The sequence below is a fragment of the Corvus cornix genome, chromosome 1A, assembly GCF_000738735.6.
Source record: "Corvus cornix cornix isolate S_Up_H32 chromosome 1A, ASM73873v5, whole genome shotgun sequence".
NCBI classification, from domain to species: domain Eukaryota; kingdom Metazoa; phylum Chordata; class Aves; order Passeriformes; family Corvidae; genus Corvus; species Corvus cornix.
The window spans coordinates 51,062,019-51,077,794 of record NC_047057.1 but is presented as its reverse complement, the minus strand read 5'-3'; the positions used below and the strand labels follow the sequence as shown (position 1 = coordinate 51,077,794).

At 43.1% G+C, this 15,776-nt stretch overlaps 1 protein-coding gene across 3 annotated transcripts; it reads left to right on the top strand.

Annotated features, from left to right (window-relative positions):
- Positions 1 to 1,113: 1,113 nt before the first annotated feature.
- On the top strand, positions 1,114 to 15,455 carry CSF2RB (colony stimulating factor 2 receptor subunit beta). 3 transcript variants are annotated; one of them, XM_019292625.2, is made up of 14 exons: positions 1,114 to 1,382; positions 2,241 to 2,400; positions 4,827 to 4,956; positions 6,893 to 7,110; positions 7,439 to 7,587; positions 8,470 to 8,641; positions 8,732 to 8,864; positions 8,963 to 9,123; positions 10,006 to 10,151; positions 10,252 to 10,426; positions 11,460 to 11,550; positions 11,822 to 11,891; positions 12,673 to 12,776; positions 13,053 to 15,455. In XM_019292625.2, the coding sequence occupies exons 2-14, from the start codon at positions 2,337 to 2,339 to the stop codon at positions 14,254 to 14,256; spliced, it is 2,817 nt and encodes a 938-aa protein (XP_019148170.1). In that variant the 5' UTR covers positions 1,114 to 1,382; positions 2,241 to 2,336; the 3' UTR covers positions 14,257 to 15,455. The 3 variants fall into 3 exon arrangements, with proteins under 3 accessions (XP_019148170.1, XP_019148169.1, XP_010408835.1); XM_019292624.2 differs by having other exon boundaries at positions 2,101 to 2,400; XM_010410533.3 differs by having other exon boundaries at positions 1,115 to 1,382; positions 2,101 to 2,400; positions 6,926 to 7,110.
- The last annotated feature ends 321 nt before the right edge of the window (positions 15,456 to 15,776 follow it).

Here is a 15,776-nt window from a genome sequence, read left to right as displayed (position 1 = left end):
TGGAGTTCAACAGAGCAAGTGGCATCCAAAGATTTTCACTGACAGCTAGATCCTGTGATGTAACCAGTAACTCAGCACATCTCTCTGACAATGGAGGAACATTTTCAGTGAGAAAGGAAAGGGAGGGAAAATGTCTGCTGGGAAACAACTGACCTCTTTTATAATGGGTGCTGGAAGAACATAAACACACTGGCCTTTGAAAATCAGAGCGGGATGATCCCCCTCTGCCTTTAAACTGCAATGCAAAAGAAATTCTTCCTATCCAGCCAAGTTACATATTCCCCTAACTGTCTGCAAGTTTTGTATGGACACCTTCTGACACACAGTTTCCTCAGATACTCCCCATATTCTTTGTCTTGCTCTGCATGTTTCCCTTATTCACACTATACATTTTTTTTGCTTGTTTATTGATGCAGTTCTGGTGAGAGAATTACTGTGCTAACAGTGGTTTTGGTCAGTACCATGGGGATTTAGAGGAGGAGTAGCAGTGTAGGACAGACAGACTCTGGCAGTTTTATTCTGTATCTGGGCACTCATCTTAGTCCCCCACTGTTTATCCCTGAGAAGGCAATGTCTCTTCCTTATGGCTACCTAACATTCCTAGGGTTTATTTTTGAAGGCTATTGGGCTAAGTTTTATGGTTGGATTAAAAGACCAGGCTGCCTTGGGTGTAGGATAACTTCAGATCAACTATTCTCACCAGTTTGCTTTTGTTTCTTCTATGTACTATAGTACTTATAATTTATTATTAATTGGTTTTGAAATGGATAATACTTAGAAATATTACTCAAAATAAAGAGTAGCAGAGATAAAGGTAGTTCACTCTCCCCCAATATAGATGTACAAACGAAAGCTCAGAGGGATCCCTGCTAAGTCTAGAGTAAAGCAAGAAACAGCACTGGAGTGAAAAACAGAAAGCTCTTTCTTTATCTTTCTTATTTCTGCTCCAGTCAGTCCTTTCTCTTCTTAAAATACATTAGTCTCATGATCTGGTAATTGCTAACACACAGATTGGCAATGACAAACTTCCTTTCCCTCCCTTCCCAGTTAACCTAACAGTCCCATCTACATGCGTGCTTTGGGGGCTAAAATAGGAAGTACAGACTTCCCATTTTGTGCAATTGCACAGACCTTCCTTGATAGGGGAGGTGTCAGCTTCTCTGAAAGTGGCATTTGAGGTTCACAAAAGATGTAGCAGTTATTTTGAAGACTAACTTGCCAAAAAAATCCTGTGGTTGGTTTATACTTCTGTCTCCAGTTCTAGGCAAGTGTGGGTTTGCTGATTTCTGCATCAGAGGATTCTGGTGCTGTGGAGGGAGGATGGACAGGGAGAGTCACCCATCAGGTTGAATCATCTGCCTCACAGACATCCCTGGATCCAGGTAAGGGAATGGCTTCCTTTCTGGGGGAAGCATAATGGCAGAGTCTGCTCTCATACAAGGACTTGTGAGTTACTGAGGGATTTCTTAGCTGTAATGATTTATTCAAGGACTCAGCCAGACATTTCTGCTGCAAGGAAGTGGCATTCAGGAATCTAAAAGTCAATAGAAATTTAGAAGGAGTTTTTCCATGCTCTCCTAAAGTAGAAAAAACTCTCAGATCTGTAATGTGCTTGAGTAGGTGTGTTTATTATGATTTTGAGAGCAATGAGAGATGGCCAAAAGGATTTAAATTCCGGTATTGAACAGCGTGGTCCGTGGTTCTGGAACTGCTCCATCTGCTCTCACTCTCTACAATCACCAGAAAAGAAAAGAAAAGAAAAGCAAGAATTTAAATTTCTTTGGTATTATGTCTAAAATTTGCAACTTGTTTGTGGGGCACCTAGAAAATGTTGAAGGAAACTCTCAAAGTGAATGAATATGGAAATTCAACCACTATAGCTCCTAGGAACTATGTGGTTGAGATAATATTTTTAAGGAAATTAACCACTGTTGTGGTTCATTTGGAAGGCTTTAAGCATAAAGAGCAAAAGAATGAAATTAATTTTAAGGATGACTTTTCATCACAGATTAGGATTTTTTTCTTGTTGCTACTCAGCTGACTAAACCCCTGCACTTCCTTGGAAATGTACATTTACTTCATTCTTTGCTTGTGTTGTAGCAACATGCAACGAGAAGACATGGACTTTGTCCTACAATAAATGCTAGGGAGAAGTTCTTTCTGAATGTCACTTCAACGTGATCTTAAAGAAGTTCCCTTATTCAGTTTTACTTCTCTTTCTGTGAAACAAAAACAAACAGCTCCACAGTAAGCAGGGCAAGAGAGTAGCCAGCGGGCAATGAAAACTCTGAAATTCTGAGTTAGGATCAAGCCTGTATGCAAAGGACAGTATCAACATGAAAGAGGTTTTCATCCTGCTGCTGAATCTGTATTTGGCCTTCCGTGTTCAAGCCATTCGAGGTGAGATTCAAATTTATATTCTCTTTAATCCTTCCATTATTGCCTTTCTTTTTGTATCTGTCTCCTTCCTTCAGCTAATGCTCTTCCTCCTTTTCTGCTTGCTTTTCTTCTTCCTTCTTCTCCTGTTTTCTAAGCCGTAAGAGAACAGACATCCTGATCAAAACCAGCATGTGGCAGGTGCATGTGCAGACAAATCAGTTGTATGTTGGTGGTATGCACAGGTGAAATACTGTATAAATGGATGAGATTAACAAGCTGATTGGATAACGAGTGAATGGAAGGGGGGCTAGACCCTGATAAAACATAGGAAAATGAAGGGCTGCATAATTCAGATGGTAGTGCACAAGAGTAGGGACATGTGGCCAGACACAAGACAGTGTGGTGGGGCTACCAACAGGAAAATCCAGATGACCTGATTTTCTTCTTGCGGAATAGCTGACAGATAAAGCGACCATCTGCCATATCCATTGCTTTTGTTTCCTTTCTTATGCAACGAGAGCTTCTTTCTCCTTTTTTCTTTTCCCTTTTCCCTTTTCCCTTTTCCCTTTTCCCTTTTCCCTTTTCCCTTTTCCCTTTTCCCTTTTCCCTTTCCCTTTTCCCTTTCCCTTTTCCCTTTTCCCTTTTCCCTTTTCCCTTCCCTTTCCCTTTTCCCTTTTCCCTTTCCCTTCCCTTCCCTTCCCTTCCCTTCCCTTCCCTTCCCTTTTCCCCCCTTCCTTCCCTTTTCCCTTCCCTTTTCCCCCCTTCCTTCCCTTTTCCCCCCTTTTCCCTTTTCCCTTCCCTTTTCCCTTCCCTTCCCTTTCCCTTTTCCCTTCCCTTTTCCCTTCCCTTTTCCCTTCCCTTCTCCTTCCCTTCTCCCTTCCCTTCTCCCTTCCCTTCTCCTTCCCTTCTCCCTTCCCTTCTCCCTTCCCTTCTCCTTCCCTTCTCCCTTCCCTTCTCCCTTCCCTTCTCCCTTCCCTTCTCCCTTCCCTTCTCCCTTCCCTTCTCCCTTCCCTTCTCCCTTCCCTTCTCCCTTCCCTTCTCCCTTCCCTTCCCTTCCCTGCCCTGCCCTGCCCTTCCATGCCCTGCCCTTCCCTGCCCTCTAATTTGATTTAACAGAGCTGGGAATAGGAAGTGCACCATATCTGCAACAAGACTAGGCCTGTAGGTATCCTAAAGACAGCAGAAAAAGAGTGTTGTCAGGAGCTGTGCCCCTTTTCTAATGCAGATACCTCATGTCTGCAGTAGCTGGACAAGTTGTGCTGCCTGGCCCAGCATCAATTGCAGGAAATCTTCCTTTGAGATCTCTTAGGGAAAAGGTATTACAGTGTAGGTCAGACTGGGTTCTTGGCATTCTGAGCCTTAGCCCTATATTCAGACCATCCTTTTCTATGTGGGATGCTCCATTTCCTGGTTGTGCAAGGAATACAGCAGAACTTACTTTGTACTGGTTTTCGTAGAAGATCAAAGTAAGGTCCCTCTTATGCCTGCTGACTAAGACAGCATCATTCTGTTCTGATGGGTTTTGGCCTGTAAAAAGCCCCTCAAACAAGCTGATTACAGCTCTCATCAAGAAAAATTATTTGAGAGAGCACACTCACGTATGCACACTGTCATCTTTGTCATCTGAAGGTGCAATATCCCAATAGTGCAGCGTGGATATTACCTTAAGAGAAAATAAGGAAGCATAAGAAAGCACCTTGCTTCATAATGCATATGCCAGAGGCAGTCTGTATTTTTCAACTTCACAGTTGTGAACTTAAAACAAAAAATATCCTTGATGAGAGGTCTGGCCATCTCTGGATCATAAATCTAGTTCCAACAAATTAGTTTGGACATTCTTCTGAGTCATAACAAGACTATTCCCAGAGCATCTCACTTTTAAATACACCTTTCTAGCATTATAAACTTTACTAGGAAGTTAATAGCAAAGCAGTCCACACACCAACACGCAAGGATGAGATGATCACCATATGTCTGCTGGTCATGGTATCTACTAATCCTTGGAAATATTCAGTGTTTGAAAAGTGATACCTTGGCTAGAACTGTATGCCTTGCACGCACAAAGAGTTCACTTAATTGTTGTTAGTTGTACCTTGGTATGGACACTCGTGGAGATGTGCAGAATGGTCACAACTCTGCACATATTTTCACTGAGTCATGCCTGGAGATATTCAGGGCCACACTGGATGGGGCTCTGAGCAAAGTGGTGCAGTGGAAGGTGTCCCTGCCCATGGCAGGAGGCTTGGAACCACATGATCTTTAAGGTCCCTTCCAACCCAAACAATTCTATGAGTCTATTCTATTCTATTCTATTCTATTCTATTCCATTTTCTGGTGCCAGGAGGAGAGTACTGTTATCAGTGCCTTACCCATTCTGTACCTCCTGCTATCTCTCACCATTTATATTTTTAATCACTGCATCTTTTTTGCCTGAATTCCTTTCCCAGAGAGTATCCCAATGAAAAGCTTGAACTGCTACAATGATTACAACTCAAAGGTGACCTGCACATGGATGGAGCATTCAGAGGCTCATGACCTTGTTGCTATGGTTCTTTACCAAAGGGATAATATTATAATGTAAGTACCTGAAATGTGCTGAGCTAGATAAAAGTACAAAGGGAAATTGGCCATTACTTGGAATCCTGGGGACCAGCAGTCAGGTTTTCAGAAAGCACATCCACCTCTTTTTCTGACTGAAGCAAAAGTTGTGCCTGCTTCTGAGGCCTCATCCAGGAAGAGAGAAATGAATGGGCTATGCCAGTGGAATTCTTTTTATCACCTTTACAATTATTTTCTGTAATTTTGTTGTAGGATCATAGATATGAAATAAGATGGGGCATATAGGATGTTAATAAACAGCATTAGGGGAGAAGGAAGTGTCAGAACAAGTGTAAGTACCGTTTGTAAACCCTAAAGGGAGGAGACATTCCTCCTGTCATTTTGCCCATTTAGGAGCATCACTGAGAGTGTGGTTTTGATAACTTTTGAGAGATATGTATAGACCGTATATTTATTAGGTAGAGAGGACTGGTAAGTTCTCTATCTGTGCCATCAGTTTTCCTCCCAGAGATACCGGTGTGTTTATGACAGTATCTCTCTGTTACATCTGTTTCCTTTTGAAAAGGAAACCAAATCACCAGACTGGATCAATGGGGAAGATAAGGAAGGACAGAAATGGAGGAATAGTTAAGGGACAGAGGAAGGCAAAGATAGATAGTTGAGAAGAAAATTATTTAGAGTCTAGGGATACAGGAAGAAAAGGAAAGAGGAAGAACTCTTGATTTTATTGCAAACAAGAGGGAATTAAGAGACCTAAAAGCAGATGAAAACAGTGGAAGGACTTTGGAGCAGGACCTTGAAGTTAAATACTTCTGGGGAAAGATGATATAAAGTTACTTGGACCTTTGGATGATTCTCTGGAACATTGTTACATGATGAAGTGTGTGGATCATGAAACTTAACTGAGGTGAACTAATCAGACAAGCAGGTATTAAGCATGGACAGTCACACAGCTGAAATCAAAATGGCCAACATTTAAACAGGATCAGCTCATGGGTGAAGAATAGTTGACTAAATCCCAAACTGTAAGGTAATGCTGGTGAGTAGATAGAAGTAACCTCACGGCTTCACACCCCTTGGGCTGACTCTTTTGCTTGAGGGTACACACACACTGCAGTGTCCAATCCATACTTCAGCAATATCCCTGGCTTCCTTGCTGATACCCAACTTACAAAAATAGCAGTAGTGCTGAATAATGCTTGCTGACATATAGTTGGCTAGAAGACTCCATCCTATCCTGGAAGAGAGTATTTGGCCTTAAATATTCACAACTTAATATTTCTCATCTGAGCTGGAACAAGATAATATACTGGGCATGAGGCCATAAGCACAAACAAAATTCCAGAGGGTACATAAAGAAGCAATGCATCTCTCCAGCAGCTAAGGCTACTGCAACCACACAAAGATTATCCTCTCCTGCCTAGTTTAAAAAATAGTTTCTAATTTTCATGATGCTACTTGGCCTGGAGAAAGGCCATCTGAAAGGATGATTAACATTGTGGATGAAATCTTTAATGAATACTCAAGGTCCCTTGGCAGAACAGAACTACTAAGGACACAGAAGTACATTTTGGTTGAGAATCTTTTTCTGAGTGTTTTTCTGGTACTGCAAAATGAAAGTCTTCAAGCAGCTTAGGATCTTTACTGCCTTTCACTCTGAATAAAAGGTGTATTTACATGACGTTAATTTTCATTATATTATTTCTCATCTAAAAATATGAGATTATATAGAGCTAGCCTAAAAAGTAACAAAAATGAACTGGTACCATAACATTCTGCTGCACGGCTTCGAAATGGGGAGGCAAAATTCCAGTGTTAAAAATATTTCTCATACTAACTGACACAAACCAGGACTAATAGGTACAGGGAGAAGGGGATATAAGTGCCTTAGTCAATTATAACAGCAGGATGGGATGAAATTGCTTTCAAGTGTTTAATTTTGCACTACCTACAGGTCTTCAGATCAGACCACTTTTTTTGCACACAGGGAGGACAAGGACATGTTTTGCAAACGCCAGACAGAGAATGACTTACATGAAGCTCCAGACGTGTATGTGCACTGGGTCTGCCGCAACACTACAGAACATTTTGGAATAGGGGTAGATCATTGGTATGGCTTCAGACCTAACAAGGTGCTTCAAGCGAAACTGGATGTTGATCTTTTCCAAAATGGTAAGGCTTAAATACCAAATTCTCATTTTTCAATGAATTCTGAGGATTTTTGGGAGTGTATTTGCTGTTCAGCTGGAATTGAATTGCACTTCCATTGTGAAAACTACCAAAGAGTTCCACATTGAGAGGGTTGGGCAGGGAGAGGAGAAGGCAAGTTTCTGGGAGCAGCTGGACCTGGTATCATCTCAGGAGCTGGTCAAGCAGGAGGTACTTGATGTGTCAGGGATAAGATACTCTGGAAATGGGGAAGCTTACCTAGATGTTTTCTTCCCCTCTTTGTGTCCTTTCTGCATTATCTCCTCTCACATGTTGTACCTTCACCTTCCAGTTCAGCCCCTCCCACCTCAAAACCTCTCAGTCACCTTGATGACATCAGGAGACTTCTTGCTGACCTGGAGAACAGCCAATGGAAGCCAAGGGTTGGGCAATGCACTGGAGTTTGAAGTCACTTACAAGCGGGAGTGGGAGTCCTGGGAGGTAAGAGCAGAGCTGAGCTGTCCTGGTTTGGGCTGCACCATTTTGGGCAGTTGAAAGTCTGTGGTCTTTCCATTCTCGGGGACTGTGAGGCGATACAACAAGTGTTGTTTTGGGTCAGGTAGAAGGGGCTCTCCTTCTGTTTGCAAGTGACTTGCCCAGTGAAATACCATTTGTCTTGAACTGAATGCTGAACTGAATGCAAAGATTTCTTCTCCACTCAAACAAACCCCCAACCACTGTACTTGGATTCAAGTTGGAGTTGATTTTGCCCTGAATCCCTCTTAAACTGAATTAAATCACGTTCTAACAGGATGCTGTGGGTTCATGTGGGGAAAACAGCAAAATACATTTGAAGTTGCTCCCCCTTTGAGACAGATATGTTTTGGGTTTTTCTTTTTTATGGATATTGGTTTTTTTCTAAGTTTTTAGGAGTCCATATCCTCTGCCCTATCGTTCCCCTAGATCTGCATATGTTTCTGCTCTGTACCTGTCAGCCTGATCTTTAGATTTTAAGGGAAGTGTCTTGGCCCGATTCCCACATAATTCTGCACTGAGCAGTGCTATGAACTTGTGTAGCTGGAGCTGAAGACAGTCTGGACTTTGCAAGCTGCAGGAGTTTGCTACTTGCTGCGGGGAGAGATTGTGCCTGACAATGGCCATGCCCCACCCTTCCTGCACTGTGCTGCTTCAGCCCCTCTTGTGTGGGAATGAGGAAACACCACATGGCAGCCTGTGCACGGACCATCACACACGTGGGACTGTTGGAGATGCAGCCTGGCAGTCAACTCCTCTCACTCTTTCCCTGTCTTCCTTCCACCTCTCCATTCCCTGACTCCCCAATTTCCTCCGTCCCTTCCTCTCCCCACTCTCTCCCAACAACAGGAAGCTGCCTTGCTCTTGCTCTCCAACACCACACATTGCAGTCTCAGCCGTGAGGACCTTGTCCCAGGGAGCAGCTACGTTGCCCGTGTGCGAGCCAGACCAGGGCAGGCCAGTGGCTTCTCTGGGCAGTACAGCGAGTGGAGCACAGAGGTGTCATGGAAGACCCCTGAAGGTAGTGTGGGATGGAGTGGGGCCATGCAGGGTTGGAAGCTGAGAAGACAGAACTTTCCTGTCACTTACCTCGCACTTGTGTTGTCTGAAGGTGGCCTTCAGCCCAGGAACCTTCGCTGCCTCTTCAATGGTGGAGATCGTCTGACATGCAGCTGGGAAGTGAAGAAAGTGATCACCACCTCTGTCCTCTTCAGCTTGTTCTTCAGGGCCACCCCAGCATCAGAGTACGCGCTCTGCCCACGGCAGCATGTCTGTGCCTCTCTCATGGGGCTTCTGCCTGTCCCATTCCCCTGATTTCATTCATCCTCTTTTATCCCCTCAGAGAAGAGGAGTGCTCTCCTGTGCATGAGAAGACTTTGCCCCACACCCCATATGTGGTCCAGAGCTGTGAGATCCCTGTTAGTAATTCCAACAGCCAGAGCCAGTACCATGTGTCTGTCCGGGCCAAGACGGAGGAGAAGCTGATTGAAGCCTACAAAAACAGTGAGTTTCTGTGTTGTTTCTTGCTTCTCCTTCTTGCTTCTTGGAGAGATGCCTGTTTGAGCAAGAGGGGCAGAGGACAGTGGTGATGAGGAAAAGTAAGTGGGAAATGGAAGAAACAATCACTGATGAAGAAAGGAACTGTATCAGGCCAGAGCTCTGGGATGTAGGTGCGGAGTACCTTGTTACTCTGAGGAAGGTGACAGTGATGGAAACTGTTGTGCAGAAATTCAGGTTGTGACCCGGAGCTTCTCAGTGAGCATTTGCCACCCTGCTGACTTCTCTGTGATTCACATTCATGAGTGTCCCAGGTGACAGGGAACTGTGGTGAGAGGTGTTTGTGGGGAGTAGGAGTGTGTCACTATGTGATTTCTCAAGAAGCCAGTGAGCTCTTGTGGATTTGTACAGTGGCCCCTGGAACACTAGATGAGGTAGGAATCCTTTGCCCAGTGAGGTGCACCATATGGGTCATCTCTGCCTGCATGTCTCTGAAGGTATTTGGGTGACTTTTCAAACTCTAAAACTAGGACAGCTCCTGCAGTGGGTGAAAATACCAGGAGGTAGCTCCAAGAGAGCTGAAAATTTCTGGAAATGTGGTGGACCAGCACAGATATTTCAACTACTGCTTTGCTGTTTTTCTGTACACAAGGAGTGCTGTCAGTATTCACGGGTATGGATTTTCTGTTATTTAGTGGTCTACTGGTTTATTGTATTTGACTACAAAAGGAAGATGTGGAGAGTTAAGAAATGTCAAAAAGCTGAGCCATTTTACATTGCACAAACCAACTTTGTTTTCAGTCCCTGGAAATGATTCACAATGTGGAAATAGAGAACTGGACCGGTAGGTTGGTAAGTGCCCTGAGACATTCATTCAGTGTGTTCCAGTTCAGGTGCTGCCGCCTGCAAATGTGTCAGTAACAGCAACAGAGAACCAAGAGTATGAACTAAGGTGGATAAAACACAAATTGAATTACAGCTTCATAAGACAGAGATACCAAGTCAAGTACTGGGAAAACAACCGATATGAAAAGGTAACTTACAAAGTGCAAGAGTCCTGAATATTTCTCTGCTGGTCAAATGGAAAGGCAGTTCTTCTCACCTCTGTCACTGGTGTTCATCCCCTCTTCCCAGACTCTCCAGGAGTTAAATATCAGCAATGATGAACCTCCCTTCATCTTCACCCTGCAGATGCTGGCAGCATCTACAGAGTATAGGGGGAAAATGCGTGCAAGGGTGAATACACCTCCGGAATATGAGGGACCTTGGAGCGAATGGAGTGAGGAGTTCACCTGGAAGACTGAGAATGGTAATTTTCATGCAGCTGCTTCTGTCAGGTTTTGGTGGACTGTTAATGGCTGGAATGGCTCTTTAGTATAAAACATTCTCTCTGATGGGGTTGGAGTGAGATGCAGCCATGGTCTAGTTGGAGTCACTTACCAAAGGGGCTGCCCTGCCTGCATCCTTGCAGTACAGCAACAATGCTACGGAAGGAGGCGAGTGACCTCTTAAGCTTCTTTCCTACTTGCCTTCATAAGGTGAGTACAGCTAACCATAGAGTTTTCCACATGGAGAAAGAATCAAAGACATTCTGCCCAAATGATTATCTTTGTTTTCTGATTCCAGTAGTCCATTCTGCTGTCAGTGATTAGAGAGCCTGATACTTTAAGAAGATAGAACATAAGCCATCAGCTTTTTATATTTGCAGAGTGACTATAAGATTGTGTAAAACACACAGTGGAGTCTGCTGGAGATAAAATCTTTACATGTTTTTGCTGTTTCTGGACTTAGAGGCAGAATATCTGCCATCATACAATCTTTTGCCCAAATTAATATGATCTTACGTGGTTTGTCCTGAGAAAGGTTGTAGTGGTTATACCATGGGCAAATTTTTATGTGTGTATTCAGGAAGAAATTAGTGTGCTGTTGTGGCTGTTATCAGGTTAGCAGCTCTTAGAAAATCTCAGAGACCCCATTTCCTCAGAAATGTACAGAGTCAGGCAGACTTAAGATGTCTGAAGGCACGCTTATTGTTCATGGTGGAGTAAGGTTCATAACCATCTTTTTATTAGCTTAAATTGTTTAATTCTGATGTCAGTAAAAGCTTAAGAAGTGAATCAGTAAAGGAAACAATGAACTCCTTTGGTCAGTACACTGTTCAGGTCATGTTTGACCTGTCCCACTTTGGAGGATATCCCAACAGTTCGAAGGCCTTAAGATCCTGCCCCTCCACATATCACATTCCCTGATCTCTTCTGATGAATAGTGACCAGAGTGCAAAACCTGTTGCAGGAAACAGCCACTCTACAGGTATCCAGCTTTTTCTCTTTTCTCTGTTTCAGTTCTGTCACCTGTGGTTCTCCCAGTGATCCTCCCAGCTGTCATCATCTCTTTGCTGATAGCTGCTTATTGCAGCTTTAAGTATTTCCTCAGGTAGGCTTGTGTTGCAACAAGGAGGCTTAGCAGCCCGTGTGGGTGGCATAAAGTCTGAGGCACTTCTTGTCCCCCAGGAGAGAGGTTTGTGTGGAGATGGGCCTTGGTGGGCAGCCTTGTGCATGGCTATGCAAGGGAGAGGGTTGGGTGGTGCTGTGCCAGTGCCTCGGTTGTGCCTTGCTGTGCTGAGCAGCACGCTGTATGGGGTGCAGCCTTTTCTGGTGGCAGTCATGTTGAGAAGCAACTCTTGAAAACTGTGTTCTTGTTGCAGGAAGAAGAAAATGTGGGAGGAAAAGATTCCAAACCCCAGCAAGAGTCTCCTGATCCAGAGCTACCTGGGGGTAAGAGGGAACTGTATCTTGAAGGGTTCATTATTTCTCTCTTTTTCAGGACTTCCAATAATCATAAGAGCTCTTCTTGTTTTCTAGTCCACAACGAACAGATATCTTCATTTATCTATTGCTTGTTTTTAGGAGAAATTCTGGTCCTACTCAATGTAACAGTGCTCTTATATTTAGCAGACCTCTTTGTGCTGTGCTTGTCAGCACAACTGTGATTTAAAATCAAAGTAGAAAAATTTTCAGTACTCTAAAATTTCCTGCTCCTGTGCTTTTAAAGGGGGTTCTTAAAACCTGCCCAGCACTTGTGGACTCACCAACTCTCAAAAGCAGGTTCCTAGGGGATACTGCCAAGTAGCTCCCTGAACAGCTTGAAGTTTGCTCTCTTGAAATCCAGAGTAGCAGTCCTACTGTTCCTTTTTCTTTCTTCCCATTACTCTGAAAATTTTAAACTCAATCATTTCATGATCACTGTGGCCAAGAAAACCACCTACTATCAAATCCCTCAAGTCCTCTATTCACAAATAACAAGTTTAGGAGGGCATCTTTCCTAGTTGGCTCACTGAGTACTTGTTTAGGTCAGTGGTAAGGCAATACGGGTTTGAACAAACCATCTTCTGAAGAGCTGAACACACCTTTGAGTTGTATTAGTGAAGTTGTATCCCTGTCACTGGGTGCTATAGGCTCTCCTATTTGTTTTCTTTGTCCACGAGGAACGTACAGTTCTTGATTCTACTGCCAGTGGGATACTGCTCTTTGGTCATGTCTGCTTTTTCATTTTCAGAAAGGACACTTGGGAAGTTGGCCAACAAGCAACCAGCTGGACTTCAACAAATACAACTTTTCAGAGAAGATGGAGCAGCCTAGCTTCCTTCAAGTCGTGGACAGGTAAGTGAACAGCACATAATAGTGACACTGTGGATGGTCTCTAAGACCTCACTGTGTCATGGCAGGACATAATCAAATGTTCTGTCACTAAAAATCCCATACAAGTTTCTTTTGAGGAGGAGATTCAATTTTTTGCTAAATGGGTAACTGCATCTGCAAGAAAATTTTTTCTAAGCCTGTGTGTAGCTATGTGTGTTTTCAACTAAAATTGGTTTATATTTCTTGTTTACCACAATAATCTCTCTCATGAGCAACTTTTAACTTTCCCACATTCAGGCAGGCGAAGACTTTGGCAGAGTGCCTTGAAGAGCAGACTCAAAAGACAGATGTTTCCCCTGTTACACTGGACCTACAGAACTCATACCAAGCTTTAAATGAGTCAGAGCATGCCCCAGTTGTCTGCTCAAGTCAGAATGCTGGTCATTCCTTTCCCATTTCTAGGAGAAACAGTGCTGATGCAAGTATTGCTTCCCACACAGCAATCCCTTGCTTTGATTTCAATGGTCCATACTTGTACAGCCCAGTGGTGTCCTCTCACCCTGATATACATGAGACCCTGAAAATGGACCCCGTGGGGCTCAGTAAGAAATCAGTTTCCCTTCAGTATGTGACACTCCCAAGGGAAGACTCTCCCCAGGCCCCACAGAGGCAAGAACAGCCAGGAGCAGCTCCTCCAAAGGACTTGCTCCCAGATCAGAAGGAAACGATGCAGCACCTTGATGACAAGGAAGAACTCTCGTGGGTCTCACCAGCCTGTGGGGAAGGGACCAACCAGGGAACAGAAGAGCAGAGCTCTCCAAAGGCTCTCAGCTGTACCACGTCTCCTCAACAGTGCCCCTTGGAGTACATGGCCACGGACAGCCCATTACTGCCCTCAGCCATCACCTCCACCCATCCTTCACTTGTCGCAGCTGGGGAATCACCTTGTGGCTCACAGGAGCCCCAGCCTGCCAGCGACCACTCTTGCCATGAGTTTTCTCCTGAGAAAAATGGTGTCACAATCCCAGTTTCAGTCCAAGCACCAACCTCGTCTCCTGAATTGCACATGGATGTGTTTGGTGACTATCTTACTGTGCCTGAAGGTCTCCATGAACAATCAAACCCCACAGAGATTCCTCTGCCTGTCTTACAGAAGGAAAATGGTATTCCTAGAAAGCAGCCTTTGTCAGAGGGTAACTTGGTGGTGTTAAACCCTGACAGCACTGAGCCAGTTTTCCTCTGCCAGGTTGGTGACTATTGCTTCCAGAGCCTAAAATCCAGCATGAAGATGGACAATAGTCAGGAAGACCACCAAGTCAAGAAACTTTCTGACGGTGAGACAACACTTGGGAAGCCTATATGTGATGATGAATCCATCACTGGCAAGGAAAAGGATGTATGGAAGAGGAAAAAAATACAGGCCATTCAGCTTTTCAAAAACCTGAAATCAGATGATTACTTTTCCTGGCAGCAGTCTTTGAGGATCAAAGAAGTCTGTTAAATGGGTAAATATTAATGAATATCAAAGAGACAGGTAACTGAAAGAGGTTGCAATTATCTGGTGAAAAGGAACCTTCAAACCTAGGAACAAATAAACACCAGTTCCATTTTCAAGCTTCCAGTCCAATGTGTTGAAAAACTTGAAGTAGCTCAATCTCATTCTCGGTGGCCTTCACAGATTTGGCATGAAAGACAACACAAATATTGCTCTTTAGTGTTTTTCAAACTTTTTGGCTTATCCATGATGAACAGTTTATCCTCCTCATGATCCTGTGACCCATCACAATCATCTTGCCATTATATCAGATTGTTTGGCAAAACTCATGGCAGGAAATGCAGACTTAACATTTGAAAGGCTATCAGAAGATGACAAGCTTGGAAATCTTGGAAAGAAAAGTTATATTCTTAAAAGCAATTTTGTTGAACTTTTGTGTATTTGTAAAAAAGCTCTAAAAGTCATCAAGGAACTTTTATATCGCTGCCTTTCCACTATGGCATGAAATAGGTATTGTCTAAGGTGAAAAAACCCCAGACAGTTACAGAAGCATAAATAAAAAATGAGAAAAAAAAATTGTTGAAATCCAGGAAAACTTTCTTAATGTTAATGTGCAGTATATCACAGTGGATTCAAAGGGTAAGAAGGAAACATTACTGGGATACATAAAGCAAGTTGTAGAGAACCATTTGGAAGAAGAAACGTTACTGAAAGAAAACTCAAGGGCTCCTAAGGTTCAGTGAGAGGGAGTGGGGCAGATAACACAAAATGGCAGGTAAGAGATGCTGGGAAAGTGCACAAGCCTGTATCTGCTTGTTTTTTTCTATTTCTAAGTGTTAAAGTACTATATGATTTTCTTTTAAGTTCATTGACCATTTATACACTATATACTTCATCCTAACATGTAATTGATTCTTAGTTTGGTTTGTTTTTCCCTAAATAATGAGTGTTGAGAAAGAGGAGACTTTTCCCCCCAGTTTTGCTGTAAAGAAGGTGGTGCAAGATAAGAGCATTTGTTCAGAACTGCTACTCTGTAATCAGTGAAAAGGCTTTGGCTTCAGACCTGAAGGTGGACTTGATTTCCAAAACACTTTTTTTTTCTTCAAATATAAAATCTGTATTAATAAACATATTATTTCTTCCTATAAATATTTCCTTTCATATGTTAAAAATATTGTGTTTACAATAAAATTACTATCACCTCATTTGCTCAGGTCTCAAAAAATTCTATAGGTTCAGCTGTGCCATATGTGAGGTAGGACATTTTCTCCTGACTCAGCTGTATTATTTGACAGAGAAAATGAGTTCTGTGTCTGTGCCACCCGATTCCTCCTGCTGGGTTAATGGGACTGTGCTGATTCAGAAATTATAGTGAAATTATTTGGGTTTTTGAGAATTTAACCCTTGTAAATACCATTTTAAATCTGAAAGGTGTGCAAATTGAGCTTGGTGCTCTTGACAGCAGAAGGCAGGCAGTTGCAGCCTCCAGGAGAGAATACTGATGAACACTTTGAGGGATTTTCAAT

Coding starts and splice junctions, on each gene's coding strand:
- CSF2RB (XM_019292625.2), top strand. CDS start 2,337: ATGAAAGAGGTTTTCATCCTGCTGCTGAATCTGTATTTGGCCTTCCGT. Junction 8,642..8,731: donor GTCATGGAAGACCCCTGAAG/GTAGTGTGGGAT, acceptor TGTTGTCTGAAG/GTGGCCTTCAGCCCAGGAAC. Junction 10,152..10,251: donor AAAACAACCGATATGAAAAG/GTAACTTACAAA, acceptor CCCTCTTCCCAG/ACTCTCCAGGAGTTAAATAT.